At 37.2% G+C, this 27225-nt stretch overlaps 2 protein-coding genes across 16 annotated transcripts in view; one reads left to right on the forward strand and one right to left on the reverse strand.

Moving 5' to 3' along the window:
- The first annotated feature begins 2835 nt into the window (after nucleotides 1-2835).
- Nucleotides 2836-6124, forward strand: INSM2 (INSM transcriptional repressor 2). The gene has a single exon (XM_032344053.1). The coding sequence runs from the start codon at nucleotides 3308-3310 to the stop codon at nucleotides 4979-4981; it is 1674 nt and encodes a 557-aa protein (XP_032199944.1). The 5' UTR covers nucleotides 2836-3307; the 3' UTR covers nucleotides 4982-6124.
- Nucleotides 6125-7096: 972 nt separating this feature from the next.
- Nucleotides 7097-27225, reverse strand: part of RALGAPA1 (Ral GTPase activating protein catalytic subunit alpha 1) — a 247914-nt gene continuing 227785 nt past the window's right edge. For 6 of the 15 annotated variants that reach the window (XM_032344040.1, XM_032344037.1, XM_032344048.1 and 3 more), the window contains 4 exons: nucleotides 17171-17295; nucleotides 13633-13635; nucleotides 10092-10145; nucleotides 7097-8461 (listed from right to left, as the gene is read on the reverse strand). In XM_032344040.1, coding sequence (XP_032199931.1) covers nucleotides 8313-8461; nucleotides 10092-10145; nucleotides 13633-13635; nucleotides 17171-17295 — 331 coding nt within the window. In that variant the 3' untranslated portion in view covers nucleotides 7097-8312. Of the gene's footprint in view, nucleotides 8462-10091; nucleotides 10146-13632; nucleotides 13636-16547; nucleotides 16579-16598; nucleotides 16984-17170; nucleotides 17296-27225 lie in introns of those variants that run through there. The other 9 variants (XM_032344038.1, XM_032344051.1, XM_032344049.1 and 6 more) reach the window with 6 other exon arrangements.

Raw genomic sequence — 27225 nt, forward strand, 5'->3', positions numbered from 1 at the left:
ACGTTCTTGGTTGGAAGGGGAAGGACGGAGGGAAGCCGAGTCTTACATTTATGTTTCCCTTTCTCTGTCTGGCAGAAAGTTCAGCCAAAGAGATTTTTCCCTCATGCAATTTTAAAAGCAAATGTCACTCCCTCACTTTAAAACTTTAAATGACTTTCAAAAAAAAGTGTGGGTGGGGTCTGGAGCACCTGGGCGGCTCAGTTGGTTAGGTCTCCGACTGTTGATTTTCTTTCGATTGTTGATTTTGGCTCAGGGCATGATCTGGTCGTGGGATGGAGCCCCTCCTCAGGCTCTGTGGGGAGTCTGCTTTAGGATTCTTTCTCTCCTCTCCCTCCCCTCTGCCCTTCTCAGTGTGCTTTCTTTCTCTCAAATAAATAAATATTTTTTAAAACCTTTAAATTAGACTCTCTGTGCCTGTCCTATGTTATAAAGTCCAAAGTACATGACCTAGTCCTTTATATTCCTTTTGTAGTCTGATAGGCCATAATTTTGCTGCCTTCTTTCTGTGTGTGTATAAATTTTTTTATTGTAAAATACATACAACAAAAATGTCCATTTTAACAATTTTTAAGTTTGTTAATTCAGTGGCATTGACAGCATTCACAATGTTGTCCATCTATCACTTTTTTTAACCACTATTAATAAAACTTTATCACTCTAAAGTGAAATTCTGTAACCATGACACTCTAAGTTCCCATTTCCCCAACTCCTGATAACCAATAATCTCCTGTCTGTCTCTAGAATTTGCCTATTCTAGGTGTTTCAATGTAAGTGAAATCTTTTAATATTTGTCTTTTAATATTTAATCTTTAATATTTGTCTTTAATATTTGTCTTTTCACTTAGCATAAGACTTTCAAGACTTACCCGTTGTACGAATCATCATTTCATTCCTTTTTTATGGCAGAATAAGATCCTGTCATTTGTATATACTCCATTTTGTTTATACATCTATCTTTTGTTGGATACTGGGTTGTTTCCATCTTTGAGCTTTAGTGAATAATGCTACAGTGGACATGGGTGTACAAGTGTATGTTTCAGTCCCTGTTTTCAATTCTTTTGTGTATTACCTAGACCCACAAATGCTGGGTCATATGGTTGCAATTCTTACAAAGTACTACATACACCTGGGGAAAAGCCTCCCCTGGAAAGGGGCTGTCTTAAAGTATTAAAATCTTACTTAAAATTTTTGATGTCACACAGTATATCCAGGCCATCAGGAGAAAAAGGAAAAGAGAAGTTGAGAAGAAGTTGAGGTAGAAGTCACGCATGAACTGATGTGTTGGAAATGATCAAATTTTGGGAAACTAAATTTATCAACACTATTCAAGGACTCAAATATTTTATATAGTGATTCAGAATGTTAATTCTGATTATAAAGTATCAAGTTTATTTAATTTTGTATTATTTCATGCTTTGTAAGGGGAAGCACCATAAGGAAGGTGTTTTTCAAATTGTGGATTTTAACTCATTAGTAAGTTATGAAATCAATCTTTTTGCTATCATTTTAAAAAAGAAAATTTAATTGCACAGAAAATACAAGAATGCATTATACCTAGTTAAACTAAATATTATTTTGTGACATTTTTGCTCCAGTTCCATATGTGTACCATAAAATATATTTCTTACTATGGGATGTTAAACCCCCCCCCCCCAAAAAATACTTTGGAACCACTGGTGTGGCGGAAAGCATCTGGGCTTTGGAATTAGCCAGAACTCAGTTTGAGTCTGAGCTCTGGGTGACTTTTGCAAGTTATTTATCTAATTTCTTTGGCTCAATCTCCTCATCAAAAAAAAAAAAGGGAATATAATAGTAACTCCTTTGTTTGGTGTGTACATGTGAAAAGATTAGAGATTACTTAAGTAGATGCCTAAAATGTTGTTAATGATTAACAAATATATAATTACTTCCAGGTCTTCCCCCAAATAATGCAGTCCCTGTAAAAACACTTCATTCACTTCAGAAGGATATTAATGACTACATCTGTTATAGTCCACTTTAAAAACACCTTACTAAGTCTTTGTCTCCAATTTGGTCTAGTAAGGAGACTCAAGTTCTTTCCCCTTCCTATCCTCACATTGTATTATGGACTTTTGGCACTTTGTTATACCTCTGTCAAATTTTTAAGTTATTTCATAGTTCAGCTAGTATTACAAACTTTCAAATCTCTTCTAGTGCTTAAAACAGTGCTGGGCACATTACAGAGTGCTGGATGAAAATCTATTAAATCTGGCCCCTTGCACACCTTTTTCAAAGTATTCCTTGTATAAGGGGAAGCAGATGTAATCCTGATTCTGCTAGTATTTCTCACTCAATCTACTCCATGCTAAACAGGTCAGTTAGGCACCAAGTCATGTCTCTGGGTAGTACAAGTGGAAGGTGTGAACAGAGAAACCACTTTATATGAGGACAGTCGAAAATTAGATCCTACTTTCCCCTCCCCACTCCTTTCCCACCGGGGAGGGGACGTTTATAAGCCCTGAGGACCAGGGTCCAGAAGCCAGCCGGCGTCCTGAGCTCCAGAGGCTTGCCAGCACGCACGATCTCCCGCACTGAGAGCCCTTCTTCCCAGATGAATTCTCATAGTATCACAGACGCGCGCAGTGTCGATCGATACTGGATGGCAGACGTGCTCCCACCGTCAAGTGTAGGCACAGGGCCGTGGATTTAGCCGCCCTGCCGCTCGGTCGCAGCTTCTTATCAGCTCAATAAGGGCAGAGCACGTTAACCCGTTCCCCTGCGGACATCCACCCCGTTGCCTCCTGGCACGCGCCGCCCGCGGCCCCTTCCTCTCGACTTCCTCCCTCTCGGCTTCCATCAGAGTCCCTAGCGTCTGGGCAGCAGGGTCCCGCCACGCAAGGACCTCGGTTGCCTCTCTGCCGAGCTCTCTGGACAGTCCCTCCCTGGAGGCAGCTGTGGCGGTGAGTGCCTAGCTTAATCACACTCTGGAATCTTACCTTTCTGTATCTTCGTCCCCCCGGTGGGCGGCGGGGGAGGCGGCCTGGGCAGCCTTTAAGCCAGTTGCTGGGGCAGGTCGCTGCGAGGTGGGGTGGGGGTGCCGGCCGCCAGCCTCTCGGACCCCTGCGAGCCCAGCCAGGCGAAAACCCCGCCCCTGGCGCCCGCTCCCACTCCTGATTGGCCGGTCCTGCCTGAAGGCGACCGGTGGTCCCCCGGCCAGAGTCTCAGCTATAAAGGCAGCCCACGCATGACGGCTGTGGCGAAGCTGGGGTAGCTGCGGTGCTCGTCAGCTTTCAGCCCCCGAGGCGCCCCCTCTACTCTTTGCCCCCTGAGCTCTCCTGACTCTACCATGCCGAGGGGCTTCCTGGTAAAGCGAACTAAACGGACAGGCGGCTCATATCGAGTGCGCCTAGCTGAGCGGGGCTTCCCCAGGCTGGGGCCCCAGGGGGCGCCGCCCTTCCCCGAGGAGGCTTCCAATGCCCCCCAACCCAGTACGGAGCAGGTGGCACCCCCCACCTTGGAGGAGGCAGCGGTGGCCCGTGAACTGTCGGGGTCGTCCTGTCGGGCGGCTAGGGTGAGCCTGGGGGAGGACAGGCAGGAAGGTGCTGCGGAGTGGAGGGCGGATGGTAGGGAGGGTCCCGGGCCAAGCCCCAGCCCCACGAAGCCGGCTGGCGCGGAGCTGCGCCGGGCATTCCTGGAGCGCTGCCTCAGCTCACCCGTCTCTGCAGAGTCCTTCCCTGGGGGTGCCGCCGCCGTGGCTGCTTTCTCCTGCTCGGCGGCGCCAGCAGCTGCACCGACCTCGGGGGAGCAGTTCCTGCTGCCGCTCCGGGCACCGTTCCCAGAGCCAGAGTTCCACCCAGACCCTGCGCCCCTCTCGGTCACCCTGCATGGCCTGAAGCGGGCCGCTGGCAATGAGCGCCGTGCCAAGGCACCACCGGGCTGCACGTCTGGACCTGCGGCCGCCGGAGTCAAGAAGCCAAAGGCGATGAGGAAGTTGAACTTCACTGATGAAGTGACCACGTCCCCTGTCCTGGGCCTGAAGATTAAGGAGGAGGAGCCCGGAGCACCATCCCGGGGTCTGGGGGGCAGCCGCACGCCACTGGGGGAGTTTATCTGCCAGCTATGCAAGGAGCAGTACGCGGACCCTTTCGCTCTGGCTCAGCACCGCTGCTCCCGCATCGTACGCGTCGAGTACCGCTGCCCTGAGTGCGACAAGGTCTTCAGCTGCCCTGCGAACCTTGCCTCCCATCGCCGCTGGCACAAACCGCGTCCCGCAGCAGCAAATGCCTCCACAGTGTCTTCAGCCGACAGGAAGCCGCCTCCTTCGTCTTCCTCGACCTCCCCAGACTCTGGGGCTGTTGCATCTTTCTTGGCGGAGGGGAAGGAGAACAGCCGGGCAGAGCGAGGGGCCGATCAGCACCTGCAGGCGAGGGACAGCTCCAGGGCGGAGCAGCACCAGGACAGCGCTGCGCACCAGGGCCTCCCGGTGCTGTCCCACCCTGAGCCACCGCTGCCTCAGGTCCCTTATACGGAGGGGATGTTGGGGCGCCGGATGCCTGGGCCAGGTAGTGCCAGTGGTGTTGGGGGACCCGAGATCTTCATGTGTCCCTATTGCCACAAAAAGTTCCGTCGCCAAGCCTATCTGCGCAAGCACCTAGGCACTCACGAGGCAGGCTCCGCTCGTGCGCTTGCCCCGGGCTTTGGCTCCGAACACTGTGCCCCACTCGCCTTCGCTTGCCCACTGTGCGGGGCGCACTTCCCGTCCGCTGACATCAGGGACAAACACCGGCTGTGGCACGCGGTCCGCGAGGAGCTGCTCCTGCCTGCTCTGGCCGGGGCCCCCCCTGAAGCACCGAGCCCAGGCGGAGAATCCGACGGGAGTGCTCAGCAAATTTTCTCATGCAAGCACTGCCCGTCCACTTTCTTTAGCTCCCCGGGGCTGACCCGGCACATAAATAAGTGCCACCCCTCAGAAAGTCGGCAGGTACTGCTGCTGCAGATGCCGTTGCGGCCTGGCTGTTGAGGAAGGAGATGAGGAAGATTGTGCGGTTGGCCTTGGAGGAAACAGATAATGGGAACTTCTGTGGGGATTTCTTGAATTTGCAAGTTTACCCTCTTTCCTGCCTCTATTTTTCTCTCCTAAAACTCCCAGTAGTCCATGTTCCGCCAGAGAAGCGGACAGCAAAATGTAAAATCCCTCTCTAGAGCAGGTATGTATATGGTATAAACATTCGTGGTAAAGGACCGTCACTTTAAAGCCTTCTTGCTTTCCCCACGAAAATAGGATTTCCCCCCTCACTCTGGAGACCCTAATGAATCCTATATGACTTGTAATTCCTATGGAAAGTCGTAGTGAATGCGTGCATGTTTCAATATCTACAAAGGATTCTAGCTACCAAAAATGGTAGTCCTTAATTTTTTTTTTTCCTCTTGCCATCGCAGGCGCCTATGTAGTTTCTGTCTCAATAGGGTCAGATATCTTGCATTGTATATTCTGTGAATTGAAAGTTATGTGATTGGTGCCAAACTTAACGGGCGGGGGTGGAGGAGGGTGGGGAAACACTTAAGACCCATGCCTGTGGGCAGGAAATGTAAGAGGATGTTTGCGCTTTTGGGGGATGTGGCTATCTCCCTGTAAACGTTCCTTTCCTCAAGTATTAGCCCATTCTTAAGTTAGTGTTTGGAGGTGGAGGTGGGGAGGGTGCCACTTTACTTGGAGGGAGTTGGGACACCCCCAAAATTCTCATCTTTAGCTTTTTTGGTGTGTTTTCAGGAAGAGATACTTTAAAACTTTAAATAACAGCTTTTTGGAAACACAACTTATTTCCAGAAGTTTGACTGTTTTAATAGGGTTTCATCCAAATTGTTTAATCCTTCCATTGTAAATCTCATGCAGTGTTATTTATGAAACTATGTTCAGTTTAAGGAAGATGTTAATATCTATAATCCACTATGGAACTGAATGGTAATTCATTCAATATTCATTTTTCAGCAGCAACCTGTTTTTGAATTTTTGTAAACCATATTCAGTGTACACTCTGTACCCATGCTCTAATAGCCAGAGTTTGGGACACTGGCTGAGTATTGCTTGACAGATAGCCCATACTTGTAAGATGCTTACCACCAAATAAATGTACATAGCTGGTGCTTTTTGTGTTCTGTGTTTGTCCTGAGAATTTCATTGAACACAGCCTATTTTTCAAAGTCACATTTCTTATCTCCCCAAAGCCAGTATCCTACTTTAGGATCTTAGTGACCCATTTAGACAGAATACAGACAGGAAAAATTATATTTTGTCAATGAATGTAATGGTGCTGAAATACAATGGGAAAATTTCCTTTGAAGTATGGCTTGCACAGACTGAGCTCCAAAAGGCTTTAAATCTAAAGATACTTTATTACCTAAAAATGTCAACAGAAAATATAAATATTTTTTCTGGGGAAAAAAAAAGCAGTTTTATCTAAAGATGAAAAATATCACGTTAACCATGCAAATTAACTTCACTATTTCCAAGTTGGTGTTTTTACTCAATTTTACATATCATCAATCCATTAGCTGTTCATTTTTAAAAAATGAAAGCACCATAGAAATGTGTAAATAGTTACTTTGTTTTTCCTTTCTGAATTCTCCACTTTGGTTGTGGGAAACTGTCTGTATTGTTTAACCTTGTTCTCAGGCACTCTGTTTATTTTCTCATAAGTATTCATAGATTTTATTTTGTACAGTTTCATAGCAATCTATTTTTATTTTTAAGAAAACAAAAACTTAAGTGCACAGAACTCTGGAAGGTGGTTTTAGAAACTGTCTGCAAAAGGTCTCCCCCCCACCAAAGTGCATTATAAGAGAAACTGAAAATTTAAAAATCAAAGCATCATGAATCTAAGATTAATTGAGGCTTTAACCAAGTGCACTGGGTAAACATTCCGGCTAGCCGTTATGAAGGTAAAATTGCCTGCATTTTCAGTGACTATGGTAAAATCTCTGAGAAGTTGGGGTGTATCCTAACAAGGGAATTCAAATTCCTTTTTCATGATTTGCTAAGATAACCTAGGTTTATGCTTGTACATCTCTCCATTAATCATACAGTTCTGCTTATTAAGCCTGAAAACATATTAAAGACAAATAGACAAGAGAAATATAAATGTCATGGATGTAAGTGATAAGAATATTTTTATTGTATTATTAAATACCATATCTTTTTCTTTCACTGTTACAAATTTGTAGATACTACATGAATGATGATACATAATTTATATTTTATAGTTTGCCCATATGATGTATTTACACATGCAGTTAGTACTGATGTCATGCTACATTTCCTTAGGAGAAATCCGTTCAAAACAAAATATGAACAAAATGTGAGCAGCTTATTTACTGTAGGAAAATATTTCTGGAGGGTGGAATGAATACCAACCTGCACCAGCAAGTTCAGTATTAATAATATTAGATTTAATTTAGACTCCTGGGTCATGTTCGCTTTTCTTTTAAAATACACATAATTTAAGCAACACATTTGTATCAGAAAAGTTTTTTCTTTCTTTTTTTTCTTCCTCTCCATCCCCCTCAATTACCCTCCTTTTGGTACTCAGGAAAGAACACGGATATACCAGGATCCAGCAGCCAATATACAGGGCCACAATCTCAAAACAAAAATGGCATTTAACAGTGATACCATTTAAAAAGCAAAACATTAGAAAAATATTTGGAAGCTAAACACAAATCAAAGGTCAGCACAGTGATTTTTCTGGATATGGCATCATCTGCACAGCCAAGAAATGAGGCATTGCTTTGGGAAGAAAAAGTTAATGCTAAAATTATGTCAGTTGGAATTTGAGATGCTAAAAGACCATTTATTTTAAGCGTTTTAATTTCATAACATAAATAATCCATAATATCCTATTATTAAGATTTGCAACTTTTGTTGTAACTTTACAAATGCTTAAATTTTAAAATTTACATTTGTAAAAAAATTATATATTTACTGAGCCATAAAGTTGCAATAGGGCACGATAAATAAAATAATGAGACTATCTGTCCAATTATAGTTTGGCTCATAGTTAATCATGAAATTAAAAGTGAAACTGCTTAGACATAATTATCCAGGAAGGTAAAGGGTGTGGAATAAAACTCCACCCCCCCCAATATGGCAGCTTAGAGTGTGTGGGGGGAAAAAAACTGAATAAACAACCAAATCTAAAATATTAAGTTACAAATTATTTAAATCCAGTGTTTTCTAAAATAAATGTTCAGGAAGAAACATGCATGTTATGGCAAACACGAAGGCCTGAAAGGGTTAACACTATGTTCATCCTAAGGTGGTTACTGCTGATTATACTGCTAGGCTGCTTGTCTCCTTAGGATTTATTGGCTGAACCAGAGGATCGACGCAGCTTCATGGACATGCGGCTTTTGCTAGATCGAGGAGACATTGGAGAGGCCAGGTCAGCCCCATCTACCTGCGTTGCTGTGGGAGTTTCACTGGATAGAATCTCTGGGTAGGAGCCTGTGGGAAACAGCAAGAGCATTAGTCCAAGTCGTCCGGCGTCTCATCTCATAAGAAAGAATCTCTCTGCTACTGATTTGTAGCATGGGTCCCAACCCTTAATGAAGTCTTTTGAGGGGAAAAAAATAAGAGCAAAACTTGCCTGTTAGAACAGCCTACTAACATTTTATTTAAACCCCAGTAATCTGGTGGCTCAGGTAATCATATTAGCAAGAAAGCACCAATCATTATTTCCAGAGCCAGAACTAATCAGAGAGCTCCTTGGAAAAAAGCAATTGGAAGCAAAATCTTTGGGCCAGACAGAACAGGGATCCAAAGCATCATTAACATGCAGGGAAGGGCTTAAGAAGCAGGTGAGAAGGACCAATTCCTGTCTCTGGGGTATAGGGTATAACCAAGGAAAGGGCCTTTCCTGCTCAAACTTGAAATTAATAGTACCAAATGGTTTCAAAAAGGAACACTATGCTGGGTATTTAAATACACTTTTAGAAAGGAGCAAGATAAACTCCTGGGAGAAGGACTAGCACAAGAACTCTTATCTGAAATTAAAAAAAAAAAAAGACAAACTGACCCCTCAAAATGTCTCCATTTAAGAGATAAGCAATGCTTTTGTTTTCCTTAACTTAAATTTTTGTAGTTACTCTATCTAGTCACAGCAAGTAGGTAACCAGTAGAATAAAGATACAAAAATTTAGAAGCACACACAAATTCAAACTGGAAAATTTTGTGTGTCATTTACGAAATAGTTATTTACCTCTGCACTTCATTTCTTTTTTTTTTTTTTTAAGATTTTATTTATTTATTTGACAGAGCTCACAAGTAGGCAGAGAAGCAGGCAGAGAGAGAGGAGGAAGCAGGTTCCCCGATGAGCAGAGAGATGGATGTGGGGCTCGATCCCAGGACCCTGGGATCATGACCTGAGCCCAAGGCAGAGGCTTTAACCCACTGAGCCATCCAGGCGCCCCTGCACTTTATTTCTATGAATTATGATTCTCTTACAGTAATCCTACAAAACTTGGCACATGGTAGGCTCCCAAATACGTAGTATAAAAAATTACATTAAAAATAAAAGCCCTTCAAAAAAAAAAATCTGCAAACATACAATTTAAAAAATTCTGTGTGTTTTAAGGCACTTTAAACCAGATTTTCTGGGCCTTACATATGTGAACACTTTCTTTATGTCACAGACACACACATCACACAGGTTGCAGGCTTATTACATATCTCCTCACTCTGCAGGAAAACTTTTGGCATGTTTGTTAGCCAAGGTAGCACCTCATAGAAATTTCAAGCATGGAAATAATCATACTAACACTTCCATTTAATGACACATTTGGGCCTAAATTGAAGTTATAGCTACTGAACAATCAAAACTGTTCAATAAGGGGTACTGATCTTATAGAGATATATTACTAAGAATCTATCTTGGTAGAACCCTTCAAACTGTTTTTAAGGTGAAATGATATAATCATACTTAAGAACAAACATAGGGAAGAAGTATTTTGTCATTACTTGGAATCCACGTTAATTGTCTTTCTTTTCAAAGTAATTTCTCCAACATTCTTTCTTTTCTAACTGAAATGAGGTTGGCCTTCAAAATACAAGGAGAAGGAAATATATTTCTGTTCACCTTTACTCTTCCTGAAGATCTGAATTGGTTCATACTGGACCCATACTGGAAAACCTAGAGGAGAACATGAATCCATGGCCCTTTTTAGGGAAGCACTGCAGATGGATGGCAGAAGGGAGGTGAAGAGCGGTAGCTCATGCTTTTCTGATATGCATATTATTCCCGGCCAATAATGAGAGGCCTTCCCATGGCTGTTTACCTTGAGATGGCCAATGTTTTCTAGCGGAGGTTTTGGGAGGAAGAGAACTATCACTGCATTTCTTTCTTTGTTGTGAATGAAGAAATGGAGTAGCGAGCAGAAGTGAGAAAACAAAAGAGAAGACAGATAACAGATATGAGAGACACAGTGCAGAATTGTACAAGTGTTAACCAGGGAGCAGAGAAAAGAGTAATCAAGTTTTTATTATGAAATTGGGCATGCAATGCATTAGGGTGATGATGTTTCACAGTGGACAATGCTTTGTAAATTCAAATGTTATACTTACCAACTAACAAGTTCAAATAGGAAAAAAAAGAAAAGAAAAAAGTCTATGAGAGATTCTATAAACATCTATCTTTTAAAGTGTTCATTGTACTGGGGGGCAGGTTATCCTAATCACTAAATCATAAAATCTCCAGAGCTGTACTGTCCAAGACAGTAAGCATAGCCACATTAAAATTAATTAAAAATTAACATTAAGTAAAAATTAAAATGTGGGTCATTGGTGTACTAGCCACATTTTAAGTGTTGGGCAGCCACATGTGGTTAGAGCCAACCAAAATGGACCGTGCAGCTATAGTGCATTTCCATCGTCATAGAAAGTTTTACTGGAGAATATTGCTTTAGAGGATAGCAAAATCATAGAATATTTTCTTCAAAACTAGCAATTTCTCCATGCCTCCCTTACTTATGCCTGCAGTGTGAAATCCCCCTTCAATAAACTAGGAGTCGAATCAGGCTTTTTAGTGTATGTGGTATACAGCTTATCAGTACCTCCTCATGTTTTGGCAAATAATATTTGTGGTATATACTCAGCATATTCAACTCCATACTTTACAGAGGACAGATCTCAGTTTTTAGATGTAAAAGAATACACTGATACCTACCCTTCTTCATTACACACCCTCTTCTGCCCAAGTACTGATTTCTATCACATGAGTCATAAAGAATGTTGCTTTATTTAATCACTTCAATTATTAATATATCCTCAAGTGGCAAGTATCTGTGGGCTCCTACATCTGTTCAAACTGTATTTCTAACATTCTTATAGTTGTCAGTGCACAGTTTATCTTGATGGTGTAATTGATTCATATATTGTGCAGTGGTTACAATGAACTATTACAAGTAACATGCTGAATATAACTTTGGGAGTCTATACAGATTATAAAAGGGAACTCAGTGGATTGTTCTTTATTGTGGCTTTGTTTGTACTGCTTGCTGACCGGTATGACTGGCTTAAAACTACTGAAGTTATTGGGTAAATAATAGCCTTTAAAAAAATATTGTGACTTTGAAAGCAGTTCCAGTGAATACTGAATTAAGAGGCACTGTGATGTGTTAGGAAGAACATGGGCATGCGTTAGACAGGCCCAGGTTAAATGCCAAATCTGGCACATTACTAGCTATTGGATCTTGGGCAAACTGATCCAAGAGGTTTTTCACTTTGTTTTGATTTTGTAAAATGGAGACAATAGTAGTATTTTTCAAAGTTGTGAGGGATGAATGACTACATATGCAAATAGCAGGTTCACAGTAAGTGTAGCTATATAATAAGCTACCAGATAAGAGTAAAATTTAATAGACTTTGGATCAAAACAGATAAGGACTAGAAGGGACAGAAGTTAGGAATATGAAAATGACCACTTATAAAATATAATCACTGAAATGTGGAAAACACAATATACTGTTTTGTTTTGAAGAAGTTAAAAGAATTTATCCACTCTTGTGCTGATATTCCTACAAAATATAACCTTACTTATTAAAATTTATAGACTACCCCAGTAATCTTACTGCTTTAATATTGTTAAAGTAGTTGATTAGTGATTAAGATTAGCATGTATGCACCACTACTGATGTCATAAAGGTAACAATATGATATTTTTTTTTTAAGTAATTCCTATGCCCAACATGGAGCTTGAACTCTGACCCTGAGATCAAGAGTCACATGCCCTACTGACTGAACCAGCCAGGCACCCCTAAAATTAAACAGTACAAGAATACAGGCAAACAAAGTGGTTTAATTTTGAAAATATTCAAAAACTGCCATTATGGCAGACTTAGAACAAATTAGTCTAGAGCTTGTCATATTTTATCTCCTTACAAATAGAGAAACTGGGTTTTGTGGATAATAAATGAAAGATTTAAATCCAGATCAGTCTAATTCCAAAGCCCATACCTCTCCCATGGCAACCTTAGCTATTTAAAAACAAACAAACAAACAAACGAACAAACAAAAAAACTGATTTTTTTCCAGTGGGTAGAAATGTAGTTTTTAAAATAAGCTTCAACAATTTCTAACTTGTAAATATGACAGGTTGTAGGGAAATTTCTCTCTCTCAACAGCAAGAAGGGACTGAAAATATTTAGATTACATGGTAAGTACATAAGTAATAGTAAATATAATACCCTGACTCTGAAGTCAGACTTGGCTTTACCAAGAATCAGGTGACTCTGGGTAAGCTTTTCCCCCACCCTCCCATAGAACTGCATGGAGATTAAATGAGAGAATGTATGTATAGTACTTAGCACAGTGCCTAGCACTCAGTAATTGTTCAATTATTCTTTTATTATTTTCATTACAAAAATTTCACATCTGAATGAATTTTCTATGTGGAAACTGAACCTAGTAATTATTGTCACAAAAGGTTAATGGGACTTTAAGACTGATATTATTTGCCTCTCAGACAATACATAATAAGCCAAATTTTCAAGTTCAAAATGCTGAAAACAGGATACAATTTGGCTGCTTGTAATTTCAGGCTAGCCTAGTGATACATAAATATGATCAGGAATCTCTTTTAAAAACAAAGCAAACAAATATATAGCTTCTGTTATATGTTGAAGGAAACTGATAATTGGCAACTTACAAATAATATTTAGGATATACTTAAGTAACTATCTTCTGAGGGGCTACATTGTGTTCTTTCAGATCATTTCAAAGCCTGGGAAGGGGAGGAAAGTTTAAAATAACTTTTAAAGAGGGACACCAATTTTATAAGGTTATCTAAACAATGGTTAAAGTTTGATGATTTGAAGATCCAAAGAGATAGATCTGACCATCATAATACTATCTCATCTGCATGTGGCAATACAGATTTTGTGAATTAACTGCAAAACTGAAATTAGAATGAAGATCGGATGCTACTCTAGGTCTTCACCATCACTTTATCTAGATTATCTCTTATTTTCATGGCAAAGAAATATTTGAATCTAACTACTAATTTTCATTAAATAGTAACCTGTATGTAACCTAAAGGAAACTAAATTGCTCTGTATGTAGAAATACACATATATTTATGTGTGTATGAATACATAGATGCATAATAGAGGAAAAACACCAACCAACTCTCTAATATTTAGAGTGCTAAAATTTCTAACTTAATTTGTAGAAAAACAATAAATACGACGGGAGGTATTCACTCAATTAAAATAACACAATACTAGAGGTAATTCTAGATATACTACACCATAAGCATTCAAAATATTTGTGGCTGATCACAGTAAAAAAAACATTAATACTGGAAGAAATCATAGGTATATTTTTGATGTTGACATAGAGGAAGACAATTTAATTAATATTTACTGTGTACCTTCAGCAAAACATGATCTTGTTTCTTTTGTTGCTGGCATTCTAGAATTTTATTTAAAAAAAAAAAAGACTTGAATGTGATGTTGGGAAAGAATATCTAAATTTTGAACTGGTTACCAGTGTACTCTGGTGAAAGAAAGGAGTAATTTCACTTTAAAGTTTAGAGTCAGAGGAGAGATGTTCATAAATATAAAAAAAAGTTTAAAAAGGAGGTCACTGTAAAACTTTTGATATTTTCCACACACATGCCTGACAAAGATAAAGGGATTTTTTTCCTGTAATTTTTTTTTAAAATAAAGGACAAGAAAAATCTAATAATGGTTTAATGTAGTTACAGGAGATCAACAAAGTGTGACATCACAATATCTCCTTCAATGACCTTAGGGATAAAAATAATTTCCCTTAAGTATCAGTCTACTGTCACAGAGTCCATTTTGAGAAAATACAGTTATGAAATTTATGGATCAACTATGATACACCAAAAATATTTCTCATACTTATTTAAATAATACTAAAAATTATCCAGAATAATCTTCTCTTGGATTTCAATTCAAACAGCTGGTACATTAGTGTTAACCAGAAAGCAGGTTTTAGATCATCTTGAACCAAGTTAAGTAAACTTAAAAAAAGAAAAAAAAAAAAAAAAGGTATTTTTCCACACTATGCTACAGAATGGAATTATATAATAGGACTGGATAGAAAGAATATATTTATTATATGATCATACTGGCATTTCTTTAAAACTTAATTTCAAATTATTGCATTTGTTATCATTTAGCATATCATTATGCATATGGAATAGGAGAATCAAATGTTGATTATCAACTGCAATTATGAATGCACTTCTTCAATGTGACAACTAAATTTTATTATTATGCTAAAAAAGTAAAAGTGAACCTAAAAAACTTCACACTATTATGTAATTTTTGCAAACCATAAGTCAGGTCCCTGTTGCTATTATGTGCTTATTTCACTTCTTACTTCAACTTACAGCTTTAAAGGGAGTTCTATGTGTATGAAGTGGTTTATGATAGGATAATCAAAATCTGAGATGACCAGAAGAAAAAGATAATCATTCTTCAGATGTCATAATGTTTTTGTTCCTACAGAAGGAGCAAATATTTCACTTTTTTAGTATTGTGTTGAATTGAGAACCACTCTGATAAAAAATATTTTATCTTTTCTAAGTATTAGAGTCTGCAAAAAAACCAAACCCCCAAAAACCCTCCAAATATATTCAGTAATACTGGAACGAGTTATTTACAGATAAAAACATCCTTTTAAAATCTTAGACTGCATGTTTTTTAATGGTTCCTAAGGGCAAAGACAACTAAAAAAAATTACCTAAAAGTGATTTGTAGCATAGTATTAAGTTTATGTTAAAATTCACATCTTCATTACTATTGAGATAATGAAATTTTAACGAAGTAGTAAAATACATGAAAAATGAAGCCAATAGAACCTTGACTTTGTTGTTCTGTCTCAGAAAGCAAGAATACTACTATCCCATATTATATATCTGGCCAAATGTGCAGGATAATATACACAGTAGGAGGACACTAAGTAAGAAGAGGTATATGAAGGACTCCAGTTGATAAACAACTACAACATGAAAACTGATGGCTTTTATAAATGTAAGGAGGAAAGTTAATCTGAATATTCTTATTATCAATATTTTTCAGTTGTGAAACTTATGATTCAACTATGTGATATATGAAAGTGTTATTCACACCTGTTTTAATAATGTAGTCTGGTATTTCTCAGATAGTCTCTTACTAAAAAATTAAATTTCCAGTTGTACCTAACTAGTTTTTATTTTGTTTATTAATTTGCTTTTAGTATCTTTTTTTTTTAAGCATCATTCTTAATGCCAAACTGAGTTATTTTAGATTGTCGATCCACTTAAGTGAATCTAAAGACTTTTTAACCTCTTTCTCTTTCAAATGAATCATCCTAGTCTATATAATTTTCCTCTTTCCTAGGTCTTTTATATTAATTGGGAAAGGGCTCTAAGATTTTTGGGTAAGATTATTTTTATAATGGCCAATTAAATGATGACAGGAATGGAAACTTTATTTTTTTTCCCCAAATAAACTAGGCCAGAAAAGGACTACTATGCCTCTTTAAAACTTATTTAATATAAAGAAAACTTACATATCATAAAGAGAATTTGAAGGTTTCTTATGGTGAGCTTCAAATATATTATTTTTTCCTGCTCCCCTGAACACCATTAAAATAGTCATCTTTGTATTTCAGGTGCCTAGTACTTTGGCACATAACAGAATAAGTATCTGATGAGTTAAGATATCCAATAACAATGCAACACATTACAAAATACAAAGACACACCATTTCAGCTCAGTAGTACTATTTTTTTCATGCTGAGAAACAAAAAAAGTCAATACAAGAAGGTGTAACTAATTTCAACCAACGGCTGCTTCTAATTATTAGTTATTTTTATCCCAGAACCAGGGTTAGTGTTTCATGCAGACCTGGGTTAGTAACTAGAATTCTGGAAGAAATTTAGTGACAATTTCTGAAATGTTTAGTATGAATGAGGGCAATGTTAAGTTTGCTTATTGTCTGAATTACAAGCTTAGTGCTTGCTAGTTTTTAAAAAAGGAAATGGGGAAAGAACAAAGGGTGTTTTGGTTGACACTTTGTCTTACCTTCAGATAAACAGAACTGATATTTAATGATCTAAAGAGGGAAAATAAAATAAATGAAACAATCATAAGGAGTGCAAAGTATCACAGAAAAGGAAGGCCATGAGTCAATTTATTTTCTTACTGATTTTTTTTCAAAATTAGTTATTTGTAAAAATGCAGTACCCTCTTACAGTCTTTAAATATTAAAAAATAATTTACTGTACCAAGCACTTCTAAATCTAGACAGTTAAACTGTATTTGTAAAATCACAGACATAAGGCAATATTCTTGGCCATAAAATTTGATCCTCTAAAGGCGAGAAAGAGTATGTGCTCAATTTGTGTTTCTTTTGCAGATACTTCAGTAATGATCCCCTGAAACACAACAGTCACTGGCCAGTAGCTCAGATAAAATGTGGTGCATGTACTTTAATGAAGATTGTTGACTTCTAAAGGAACTGCATTTAGGTAAAAGAAAGCATAAATTTATAGGCCAAATTCAGCTCTTAAAAAATGAAAAACGTATTTCAATGACTGGAGTTTTATTCAAGCAAGTTTTCTACTATTTTAAGAGTTTAGAACAAAAGGGTATTGCATTTCAAGTTCCAGTAATGACAAGTAACTAATACTCGCTTTTCATCTTACCGGCATCAGATGGTAAGTGATGGTAGGGAGCTGGAGAAAAAACCTGTGCTGCAAAATCTTCAAATGTTGTTGGTTCTAAATGGTGCTGGACAATTGTTTGCAGGTATCGTGCTCTCTCTTCATAGCTGATTTCCTTCAGTTAAGGATGTACATAAATGCAGCTTATAGTGGAAAAGAACAGAACTTATCCAAAAGGACTACTCTGATTGCTAAGCTATTACTTCTTAATAAATGTATTCACTTCTCACATATCATTTCAAAGTATGGCTTTTTAAAGAGCAAAAAAATACTGTTTTTAACATAAGTTTACTCTTCAGGTGATACCACTATATGTGGCACCTTAAGAGGGAGATATTTATTAGAAAACAATGATAATATAACTAAACTGTTCAAAGAAAGAAAGGTAACCATTTACTTGAGAAAGGATTCAACTGCTATCAGGTCAGCCTAGGCTCATTTTATCTTATTAAATTGGCTTCAATCTGCAGGTTACTCTGAAAAGCCACACAATAAATATTAGAATGCTGCTTAAAATACTGTCTGTAATTCTATATTTTTCATTTATACTTATTGTGAAAAATTCCTGCATATCTTCTTCTTTTTCTAAAATCCCTGTATTTTCCCAACAATTGTTCTCATTTTGAATGGAAGACTACTGTTGCTGTAATCCTTGAATAACTCCATGTGGTTAAGATAAATACACAGTTGAATCTGTATGTCAGGAAAAAATATCTAGTCAATTATAACACTGAAACAAGCAGGAATATTTGCAAAGAGTCCACAGGACTCCTAAATACCGTCTAACAAAGCATCTACAGGGCACTGACACTGACAGAAAAATACTGTACTTCCCTTTCACCACATTTTCTTCTCTGATATTATTGACAAGCAACCAGTACCTTGAAGTGTTGTTGCTTTGAAACAACCCTCTCCAGGCTTCCTGTTTCAGCAGGCCTGATTGTGCTGTTAGCACAGAGAGGGCGAGAAAGAGAGAGAATATTTCTGTTGTTCACGAAAGCAACTATGGAAATGGCTGTCAAAATGTAGAGCAGCAGGCAGCAACATACAATTATCAGGAAAAACTCACATGCTGACTTCATGTCGTATAGTTCCTGAACTGAGAAATCAGTTAACCTTTCTTCTACAACTTTTAAGAAAAGTTTTCATGCTGTATCAGTGTGCTATGTTGACAGGCTTTACAGAAGACATTTCTGTAAGTATGAAGGCTAGTAAAAATTTGCCTATTGATTTTTCTTTCGTCACTGAATATTTTTCAAAACCCATTATTTTCCTCAAAACTCTTTATTCTTTTTTTAAAACTGCGATTCAATTACTGTAGCTCTTCATTTCTAGAAATTGTAAACTAATCCTACAACCAACGCCAAGAAAAAAAATTTGTAAGGAAGATAATTTAAGGTGATAATTCAGTTGGAGCTAACACAGCCATAGTTACATTTACAAAAGGTTATTGATTAAGAAGAGGCAAAAAGCTTAGAGTTAAAGGTAAGACTATACTCATTAGGTACTTAGACTGTGCTGTCTTTTGCCCTCTAAACGGCTTGAGTACTCTCTTCTCGAATTACAACTTATTTTATGCATTAAATGTTGAAATCTGAATTCTAATTTCTTGGCACCCATTATTTTCAATTCTGTACACTGGGACTGAACTTTGAAGAATTCTACTTCTCAGGAGAAAATGCTATATTAAAATGATCAGTGGAAAGGATTTTATGGAAGAAACATAGATATTTTTGAATGTTATCTTAGAAAAGTAATATAGCACACTTTAAAAAGGAGGTATATGGTTGTAAGTGGAAGAGGATGAAACTGATGGTTCAATCTAAATAATACCACATATCTCAGAACTTGTTGGAAAGTACTTTTTTCATTGGGGGAGATTCACAGCTGCCGAATTTTCTGCAGTTAATAGAGTCCTTTGATTCACAGCAGTGCCCCTTGTACAAAAAATACTGGCCTTTGTGTATTACCAGAAACTAATTTTCTATTTGGCTGAAAAGGGAAAAATGGGGTTATTGCTTCTCCCTCCTACAGAGCTTTTCATTATGCCTGATGCACTCAACTTCTAAGCTCTTCTGAGAAAAAAAATAACTGAAGAGGCAAGAGGTAGAAAAATGAGCTTGTTAGCACATTAGAAGTGAAGTATCTTGGTGGGCCCTAGAAATTCCCAGTGGTGTGTTAACTTATCACTCTATGCATGCTGGCACTGATAGTCTCCCAATTGATCACTCTCTTTTCGCACCAAAGGTGCTGCCAGGAAGCAAAGGCTGAAGGCCCACAGGAGAACAGTCTGCTATCAAAACAAGCTGTTTTTAAAAGTCTGCTTGAATGGGTAAAATGCTTCATGAAAAGTAGGGTGGAGACACCTACCTGCTTTTAAAATGCTCTACTTTCAGAGGACCTATAAATGAAATATTTTACTTTATCTTATTATATTTAGAGTTTACACAAAAAAATTAGGCAGAGGGAAAGCAAATGTTAATATTTCTAAGGCTGGGAGGGTATTTCCAGTGTAGTAAAATTTAATAAAAGCATGAATATCTACATACAATACATATGGAGTACAATTCTATTTCACTATTACAAAACTCCGAAGAAACTCAAATATAAAGAATATAAACTGAATATTACTGAAATTACCCAGCTACAATGTATTCATTTTGTATAAAAACACAGATTTTCTTTTTAGTTAAAAAAATCTTAAGTAAAATGATGCTCTAAAATGGTTTTTAAAAGTTCAAGTCTAGGTGTCAGAGTCAGTGAAAAAATTAGTGGTTAAATTTAAATGAAAAACCATAGCACTTTTCACAAATTAGGCAGGCTAATGTCTGCAAGTTCCTTTTTGGGGGGTTGTCTATGGTAACTCACCTTCTAAAAGCTAAATATTCTTTATAATTTTCCAAGTTTGATGTAGCCAAATCAACAACATTGAAACAAACCAATCTAATCTACAGTACTTACATTCCTCCCCCCTTCTAGAAAAGAGATATAAGGAACTCTAACTACTTAAACCACAGTTCTGAGTCCATAAACAGGAAATTTCGCGATTGAGACGATGATAAAATCAGTTTATGGACATAAGGATTAACAAAGAGGACATTGGGAGATGGGGAGGAGAAGTGAGTTGGGGGAAATCGGAGACTGTGGACTCTGAGAAACAAGCTGAGGTTTTTGGAGGGGAGGGGGGAGAGGGGTAGGGTGAGCCTGGTGGTAGGTATGAAGGAGGGCACATATTACATGGAGCACTGGTGTGGTGCATAAACAATGAATTTTGGAATACTGAAAAAAAAATTAAAACAATAAACAGTGCTGTTAGCATCTGCAAATGGTAACCATAATCCAAAGTGGTTAATTCCTCTATCTCCTCATAATAGATCAGACACTTACTCCTTAAAAGGCAACTCTCTAGGGAAGAGTTATTAGTACCTATAAATTGAGTGGCATACACAAACTTGATCGCTAGCAACAACAGGATAGCTCAAGCTTTATTCCTACTGTGAGTGCACGTTGCCATTGGCACTGAGATGAAAAAAAACAAAAAACAAAAAACAAATGGGTGAGATGACGGACAGGGAATGGTAAAGAAATTCAAAGTAAAATTTGAAGTACAAGTCTAAGTTGAATTAAGGTTTTTGTTGTAAATTTAAAACAACCCAAGCCAAAACTAGCTAATAAAACACCACTTGATGAGGGAGACTTTTAGCTGGTAGGAATCTTTAATACAGAACTAGCCAATCAAAAGAAATAACACACAGGTGCTGCAATCACAGCAATATAATTATCCACTAATCCTCCTTCCTTCTACTTTCTGCAGAAGCAGGAAAGGGGGGAAGGAATATTACTATTCTAAAAATAATAAAGGGAATTAAACATTTTTTTCTAGTATAAACACTTTAATCTGTGCTTTATTTACATTAACACTGTTATTCATTTTAGGTAACTTCTCTTGATTTTAAACTTACATATGAAATTATTTATGGCCCTCTGTCATTGTGTCAATACCAGCTGTCAAGAAACTGGGGTTCAATTTCAGCCTGGTCCTAGAAAGAGATGCATGAGTTCTCCGTGCAGCAGTATATGTTAAATGGGGATACCACCACCTGCTCCTATTTATGTAATAGGGATGCTGAAGATAAAGGATATAAATATAGGGTAACCCAAAAGTCCGCCTACATCTGTGTTAAACATAGTTTTTCTGGCTTTTGGTTCAAGTCTTTGTAAATAGCAGGTGCTGTCTCCCTGAGGGCAATTTTCAACATCTGTTTAAGGAATATACCTGCCTTCATGTGCAAGAACTCCGACAATATTTCTTGTTTGTGGTATGTACAGAGAGACTTTTGACTTATTCTGATGACAGAGAAAATGATTTCTCATGAGAAAAAGACAATAGGAGGAAAAGCTACTACAGAAGAATAATTAGTACACTTCTCAATTTTACCAATGCATAAGGAGGATATAGAAAAGGTAGGTTTGGTTTTAAAGAAGCAACAACCTTTCATTCTCTACAACCATTTTCTTAATAATCGAATGTAATTGTGAACTGCTTTTACTTAAAGGGAAAAACGTTCAGTTTTGTGATCACTAATTCCAAAGCATGCCCAATAGGTTTTATAAACATTTAGCTCAACTGTAATTGTAACTACCAACTGTAGTTGGTAACATTTCCAAAAAATGGAAGTGTATGTGTGTATGTATAATGTACATAGCAAGAATGAGTATGAAGTATTTTTCACCAAAAGTAGTTCTGAAAATTACAATTTTAAGTATATGTCTGAGACCTATCCCTGCTCAATTTCCTCTTAAGTTCAGATTTAATGTTTTCTTTCCTAAGCAAGAAAGAAATATTGGCTCCATTATAAGTAAAGGCAAAGTATTAAGTGTTCACATCTACACTCCATATCATGGCCTCAGAGATTTAAGACCCATTCTGAAATTCCTAAATTAGTAAGCACTTGCCTGCACTCAGATATTTCTGTGGCTTCATTGCTGTTTTAACGCTTAAGGATTTTATCTCCCTTCTCTGTACGGAAGATTCCAAGAACAGTAATTGTAGGAAGAGGGAGGAGAGTTCTGCCTCCTGACTTAAAATATGGAGAGCACTACTTACAATATTCACCAAGTTTGTAAGACGGTTGTGGTAGGAGTTTTCACATCACAGAACTCGACAAATGCCACAAGTCAGGGCCTCACACTGTTCTCAGAGCCAGTTGTTAAACACTAAGTATGCCTTTTTCTTTGTACTTGTCTTCCAAGTGGGGAGACTAATATCATAGGAGCAGAGACCATGTCCTTTTTATTTTTACATATCCAGCACCTAACACAAGACCCAGAAGTACTCAATGACTGTTAGTATGTTATAGAAGGAATGAATAAAACTGGTCTGATAGTTGATAAGGAGACCGTTATACACAAAATCTCCTTCCATTAATCCCAGTTTGGCTCTCCAGAAGCAAAACCCTTTAGGGCCAATATAGTTGGGACTTTGCTATGACTGGATTTAGAGACAGAGTTTGAATCTTCCTGTGAGAGTTTGGTTCCACCCCTACCCTTGATCTTGCTGCCTTCTTTGGAAGAGGAAAAAGTGAATAAAACATGTATGTATGTATATACACATAAAGTTTAATGTTAAAAAAAAAACTAATAACTTTCCCCCCAAAATCCTAAATGCCTAAAACAGAAATTCTATAAATCTTGGAAGAATTACAACTCATTACAATTTAGCACTGAAATATTCGCCCCACTGGTTGTGACAATTTTTTAAATTTAAAGAAATCTTTAAAATTTTCATAAATTCTACAATGGTATGAGGCAAGAAATTTAGTTAACAAACTAATTCTGTTCATTTCAGTGGTCCTCTGTAAAGAAAGGAGAAAGGGAAGAAATGCTGAGAAACTCTTTAGATAAAAATCACATGAAGGGTAATTTCAAAACCATTTTAGACAGATTTCTTTCTCTATTTTTAAGGCAGATTTCTAAAACTGCTCTGGTACACTATAAGAATAGATGTAACAATACTCTTGAAAAATAATATTCAGAAATTTAAATATTCAGGTTTTGAAAAAGGCTCTCTTGAGAGGGTTTATCCCAGGGCATCATTTATTGAGACTATTTTAGGACAGTATGATCTAGAGGAAGGATACAACAATCATCTGCCAATATTACTTTCAGGAAAGTTAGCAAAATTTGCAAAATGTTTATTCAGCAATAAGCTTTGCCTGGATGGAGAATACAGACAGAGATTTGCTCAGAAAAACAAAGCTGCTGATCTGTAGAGTTGGCACTAGAACCTTGGTCATTTAATAGTCCAGTGCTCTTTCTATATCCAATCTCAATGATTTCAGTTTGGTGTAGGAAAAGAAAAGGCATAGAGACATTTTAGTTAGCTCAGGGATGGCCAGCACAGACTGTTAGCTTAAATTTGAAGACCGCCATTTTTGAAAAGTGTTTGTTTATATACTAGATATTGTATACAATACAGGAAAAATCCTTGGCATGCTCTAATTAAAAATGAGAAAATAAAGCACATTTGGATTTTTACTTCTAAAAGGCCTTGAAATATCCTCAAATATTCTAAAGCAATGTCATTATACAGGGTCTTGGAGAAATACTGAAAAATAAGAATTTTATGGAGATACAGGATCTATGTAGATATATTTTGTAAGTACATCTCAAGGATCACATTAGCAGGCTATTAGCAGTAGTAAAGGGTCATATTTTCTTGAAAATACAGGACAACTAAGTACCCCATGGCCTAGGCACTCCTCATTTATAAGATGAGAGTAAACTATACTTGTTTACATTATAAAGCAAGATCTAGTAAATTAATACTCCATTTCTTTCCTACAGTAGCTAATTTCTTTAAGACACATGCAGTGTAGTTCACATAAAGTAAAAATTTCCCATAAGTAAATGGAATGAATCTTGGTATTAATATTGTTTACTTGTACTACCTTAATAGAAATTCTTCTGAAAGTCTGCAACAGGTTATAACAAATTATTGTGTATAATTTTTATGATGCATTATACTAATGAAATTCTTTAGTAGTTGCTACTATCTATGCAATGAAGGAAAAGCTGTGATTTGTCAGAGTAGACAAAGCTGGGCTTTAATCCATCCTTTTAACCATACTGCCAAGTCTATATTGTTTTCACTGCGTCTCAATTAGGAGACAGGCAGGACACCTGGTACTTCTTTATCTAAGTCCCATGGGCTGCCAGATGACTCAAAATCCATAACAGGTGCTAAGGCAGTGTGAGGATAGTCCTATTATTGAAAGCTGGAGTTGAATAAAATTTGGACCATATATAATTGCTCATAAATCAGTCAATTACTAAATGAAAACATTAAGTAAAAAGTTGATAAGCCCAATTCTACCAAAGTTCATGTAAATACATTTAAAAAGATTAACCTTAAATAAATAGGATTAAAAATTTAAACCTCCCTAAAGGTTCTGAAAATCCTTCCTGATTTAATAATCCAATAATCACTGGTGGTTTCTAAAAAGCACTAACATGATTATGAAATATGTATATTCCACTTTCATGAAAGTTGTATGAAGTAAAACACCTAAAAGAAAAACCGAGTTACTTAGATTTCAAATTTAATGAAGTTAAAATTTTAGATTCTTATTCTTGGTAAGATGTACTTGAAAATATTATCATTAAGTAATAACAAGACTTTCATAGTTAAGAGAATCACAAGTATTAGTCTAAGACTTTTATAAACATTGGGGAATGACTAAAAACACTTTGTATTGTTCCTTCTCAGAACAAAAATTTCAGTGCATTAAAATTGAGGAAATGTATGTGTTTGAACTAAACACTAAACTTGGATTCTTGCTAGAAGATTGCAAAAGGGAAAAAAAGTAAGTGAAATTTTACAGTGTACAATTACTTATGTGTTATCTCTACCTAAATGTGTACTAACATAATTAAGATTTTGTTTAAATGCTCTAATTATCAGGAGTACAGAAAAAGTGATTTATTATCATGGTAAGTAGTTACAAAGTACAACAAACTGTCATTTAAGACTGTGTCATAGAATCTATGATAAACAGTATATTGGCTTAAACTAATGCACTATATGCCCCTAGGGAATTATGGGCTTAGAGACTGGACTTTAACATCAAAATCTACCCATTAATCTTGACTTAAATATAATCTATTCTGCAGTAAAAGGAAGAATGGGCATTCAATGAATTACTGTTTTTGAAATACTGCACTGGTGCCCATTTACTAACAGCGTTTAAGGGGACATGAGGAGATGGACGACTAGTAAATTTTACAGACTGTTACTATTTCACAAACATGCATTTGATTTTTCACCAACTTAGCAAGACTATCCCATTTAAAAAAATTTATAAATTAACGGACATGTTGCAGAAATAATAATACTGCAATATAACTTAGTCAACTTAGGTTCAGCTGAAATCATCATCTATGGAAATATGCTATAGGGTCAGGATCCTGGAGGCTGAAGTAAGCTGAAGTAGATCATTGTTTCTTTGCATCAGAACCACCAAATACTTGGTTAGACCAACCAGAAAAAAAGGAAAGGCCAGCAGTAGTGTTTATACAAATACCAGGGCATACAATGCTTCATAAAAAGGGAAACATCCCTCTTATTTTTAAATATACCTGAAACAGACTTCAAGGAGATAGAGAGAACGAACCAGAAATGACTGAAATAGTTATCAGCTATTCATTTAAATGATAAATGTGGTATTTAACCCTAAGATTTGAGGACTAGTTTATTTACAGTGGATTATTTTAGCACTTGCAATTGTTATGCATAAGATTAATTTACATTTCTATATTAATGTAGCTTGTAGGTATTCAGATATTTGGAAATTCTAAAAAAAACCCCACAGTATAAAGGAAATTAAGCCAAATTTGTGTTTAACTTTATCTGATATATGGACTGTGCTAGTTTAAATCCATTTTCATCTATCATATCAAAACTGACTTTTGCTCTGTTATAATCTGGTGGTTTTAAAATGGATAATGCCATGTTAACAAGGAATTACTACAGGTGGTTGCTTAAATATATTTATTTGCTTTCTTTTTATAGTAGGTATGTGCTAAATAAAAGTCAACACTCCTATCAAGAGGAAGTAAATGTAGAAACATCAGTTCTACAACAGCTATTTTTGCTCCTTCTCTTTTCTGAATAGCAATTAGTAAAGCAACCCCTTCCCCTCCTCCCTAGTGCTGTCAAGCTGTTCAGAGCAGTTTGCAACTCGACAATGGTACCATTGTGAATGCTCTCTGGGCTTCCTTCCCACAGAGAGTTAAATGGGCAGTTCCTGCTGCCCATGATTGGTGTCCAGTGAAATAATACTCAAGAGCCAGGTTTTATCAGCTTCACGCCAAAGAAGTGAAGCCAGGGAACCCAAGCCTTCATATCATACTGGACCATATGCCAACCCTGATGGCCCCAAAGGTTTATCACTATGAATCAGGATCCATCATGTCCCTTGTGAAATTTCACTTCACATACCTTATGTGAAATGCAAAGCTTCACTAAAAACCAAACCTTCTTTACAATTGGCATGAACAGATGGACGGTAACAGTGGTTTGGCAAGCAAAAGTTAAGATTTAAATAGGCTGTATTCTAGTGTTTGAGAGGAAAAGCAGTTAGAAGAAAATGGGGAGATTTGTGACCCATAGTTTAATTTTAATTCCATTATTGAGTTATTAAAAATTCAATGGAAAAACCCCTTATATTTAGTAAAAGGAAAAGAACGGATTAAAAGCACTGCAATTCCTATGTCAAACAAGGTTAAAGACTAATTTCAGCTTTACATCCTTCATTCTTTGCTCTCTGAAATCCACAAATAGCATCTAACTCTACTGCTCTTTTTATATTTAAACAAAGACTAGAATAAAACTTGTACATTATGCAGTAGGTGTAGTGAACGATAATGTGAACATACCAGTGCATCTTCATCACTAATATTAAAAAAAAAAAAAAAGGTTTAACAGAAAAAAAAAGTCCCTGTTCTATCCCACAGGTGAAAATTTAATGAAGATGGAA

Source organism: Mustela erminea, chromosome 5 (genome assembly GCF_009829155.1).
Source record: "Mustela erminea isolate mMusErm1 chromosome 5, mMusErm1.Pri, whole genome shotgun sequence".
In the NCBI taxonomy this organism is placed as follows: domain Eukaryota; kingdom Metazoa; phylum Chordata; class Mammalia; order Carnivora; family Mustelidae; genus Mustela; species Mustela erminea.

Coding starts and splice junctions, on each gene's coding strand:
- INSM2 (XM_032344053.1), top strand. CDS start 3,308: ATGCCGAGGGGCTTCCTGGTAAAGCGAACTAAACGGACAGGCGGCTCA.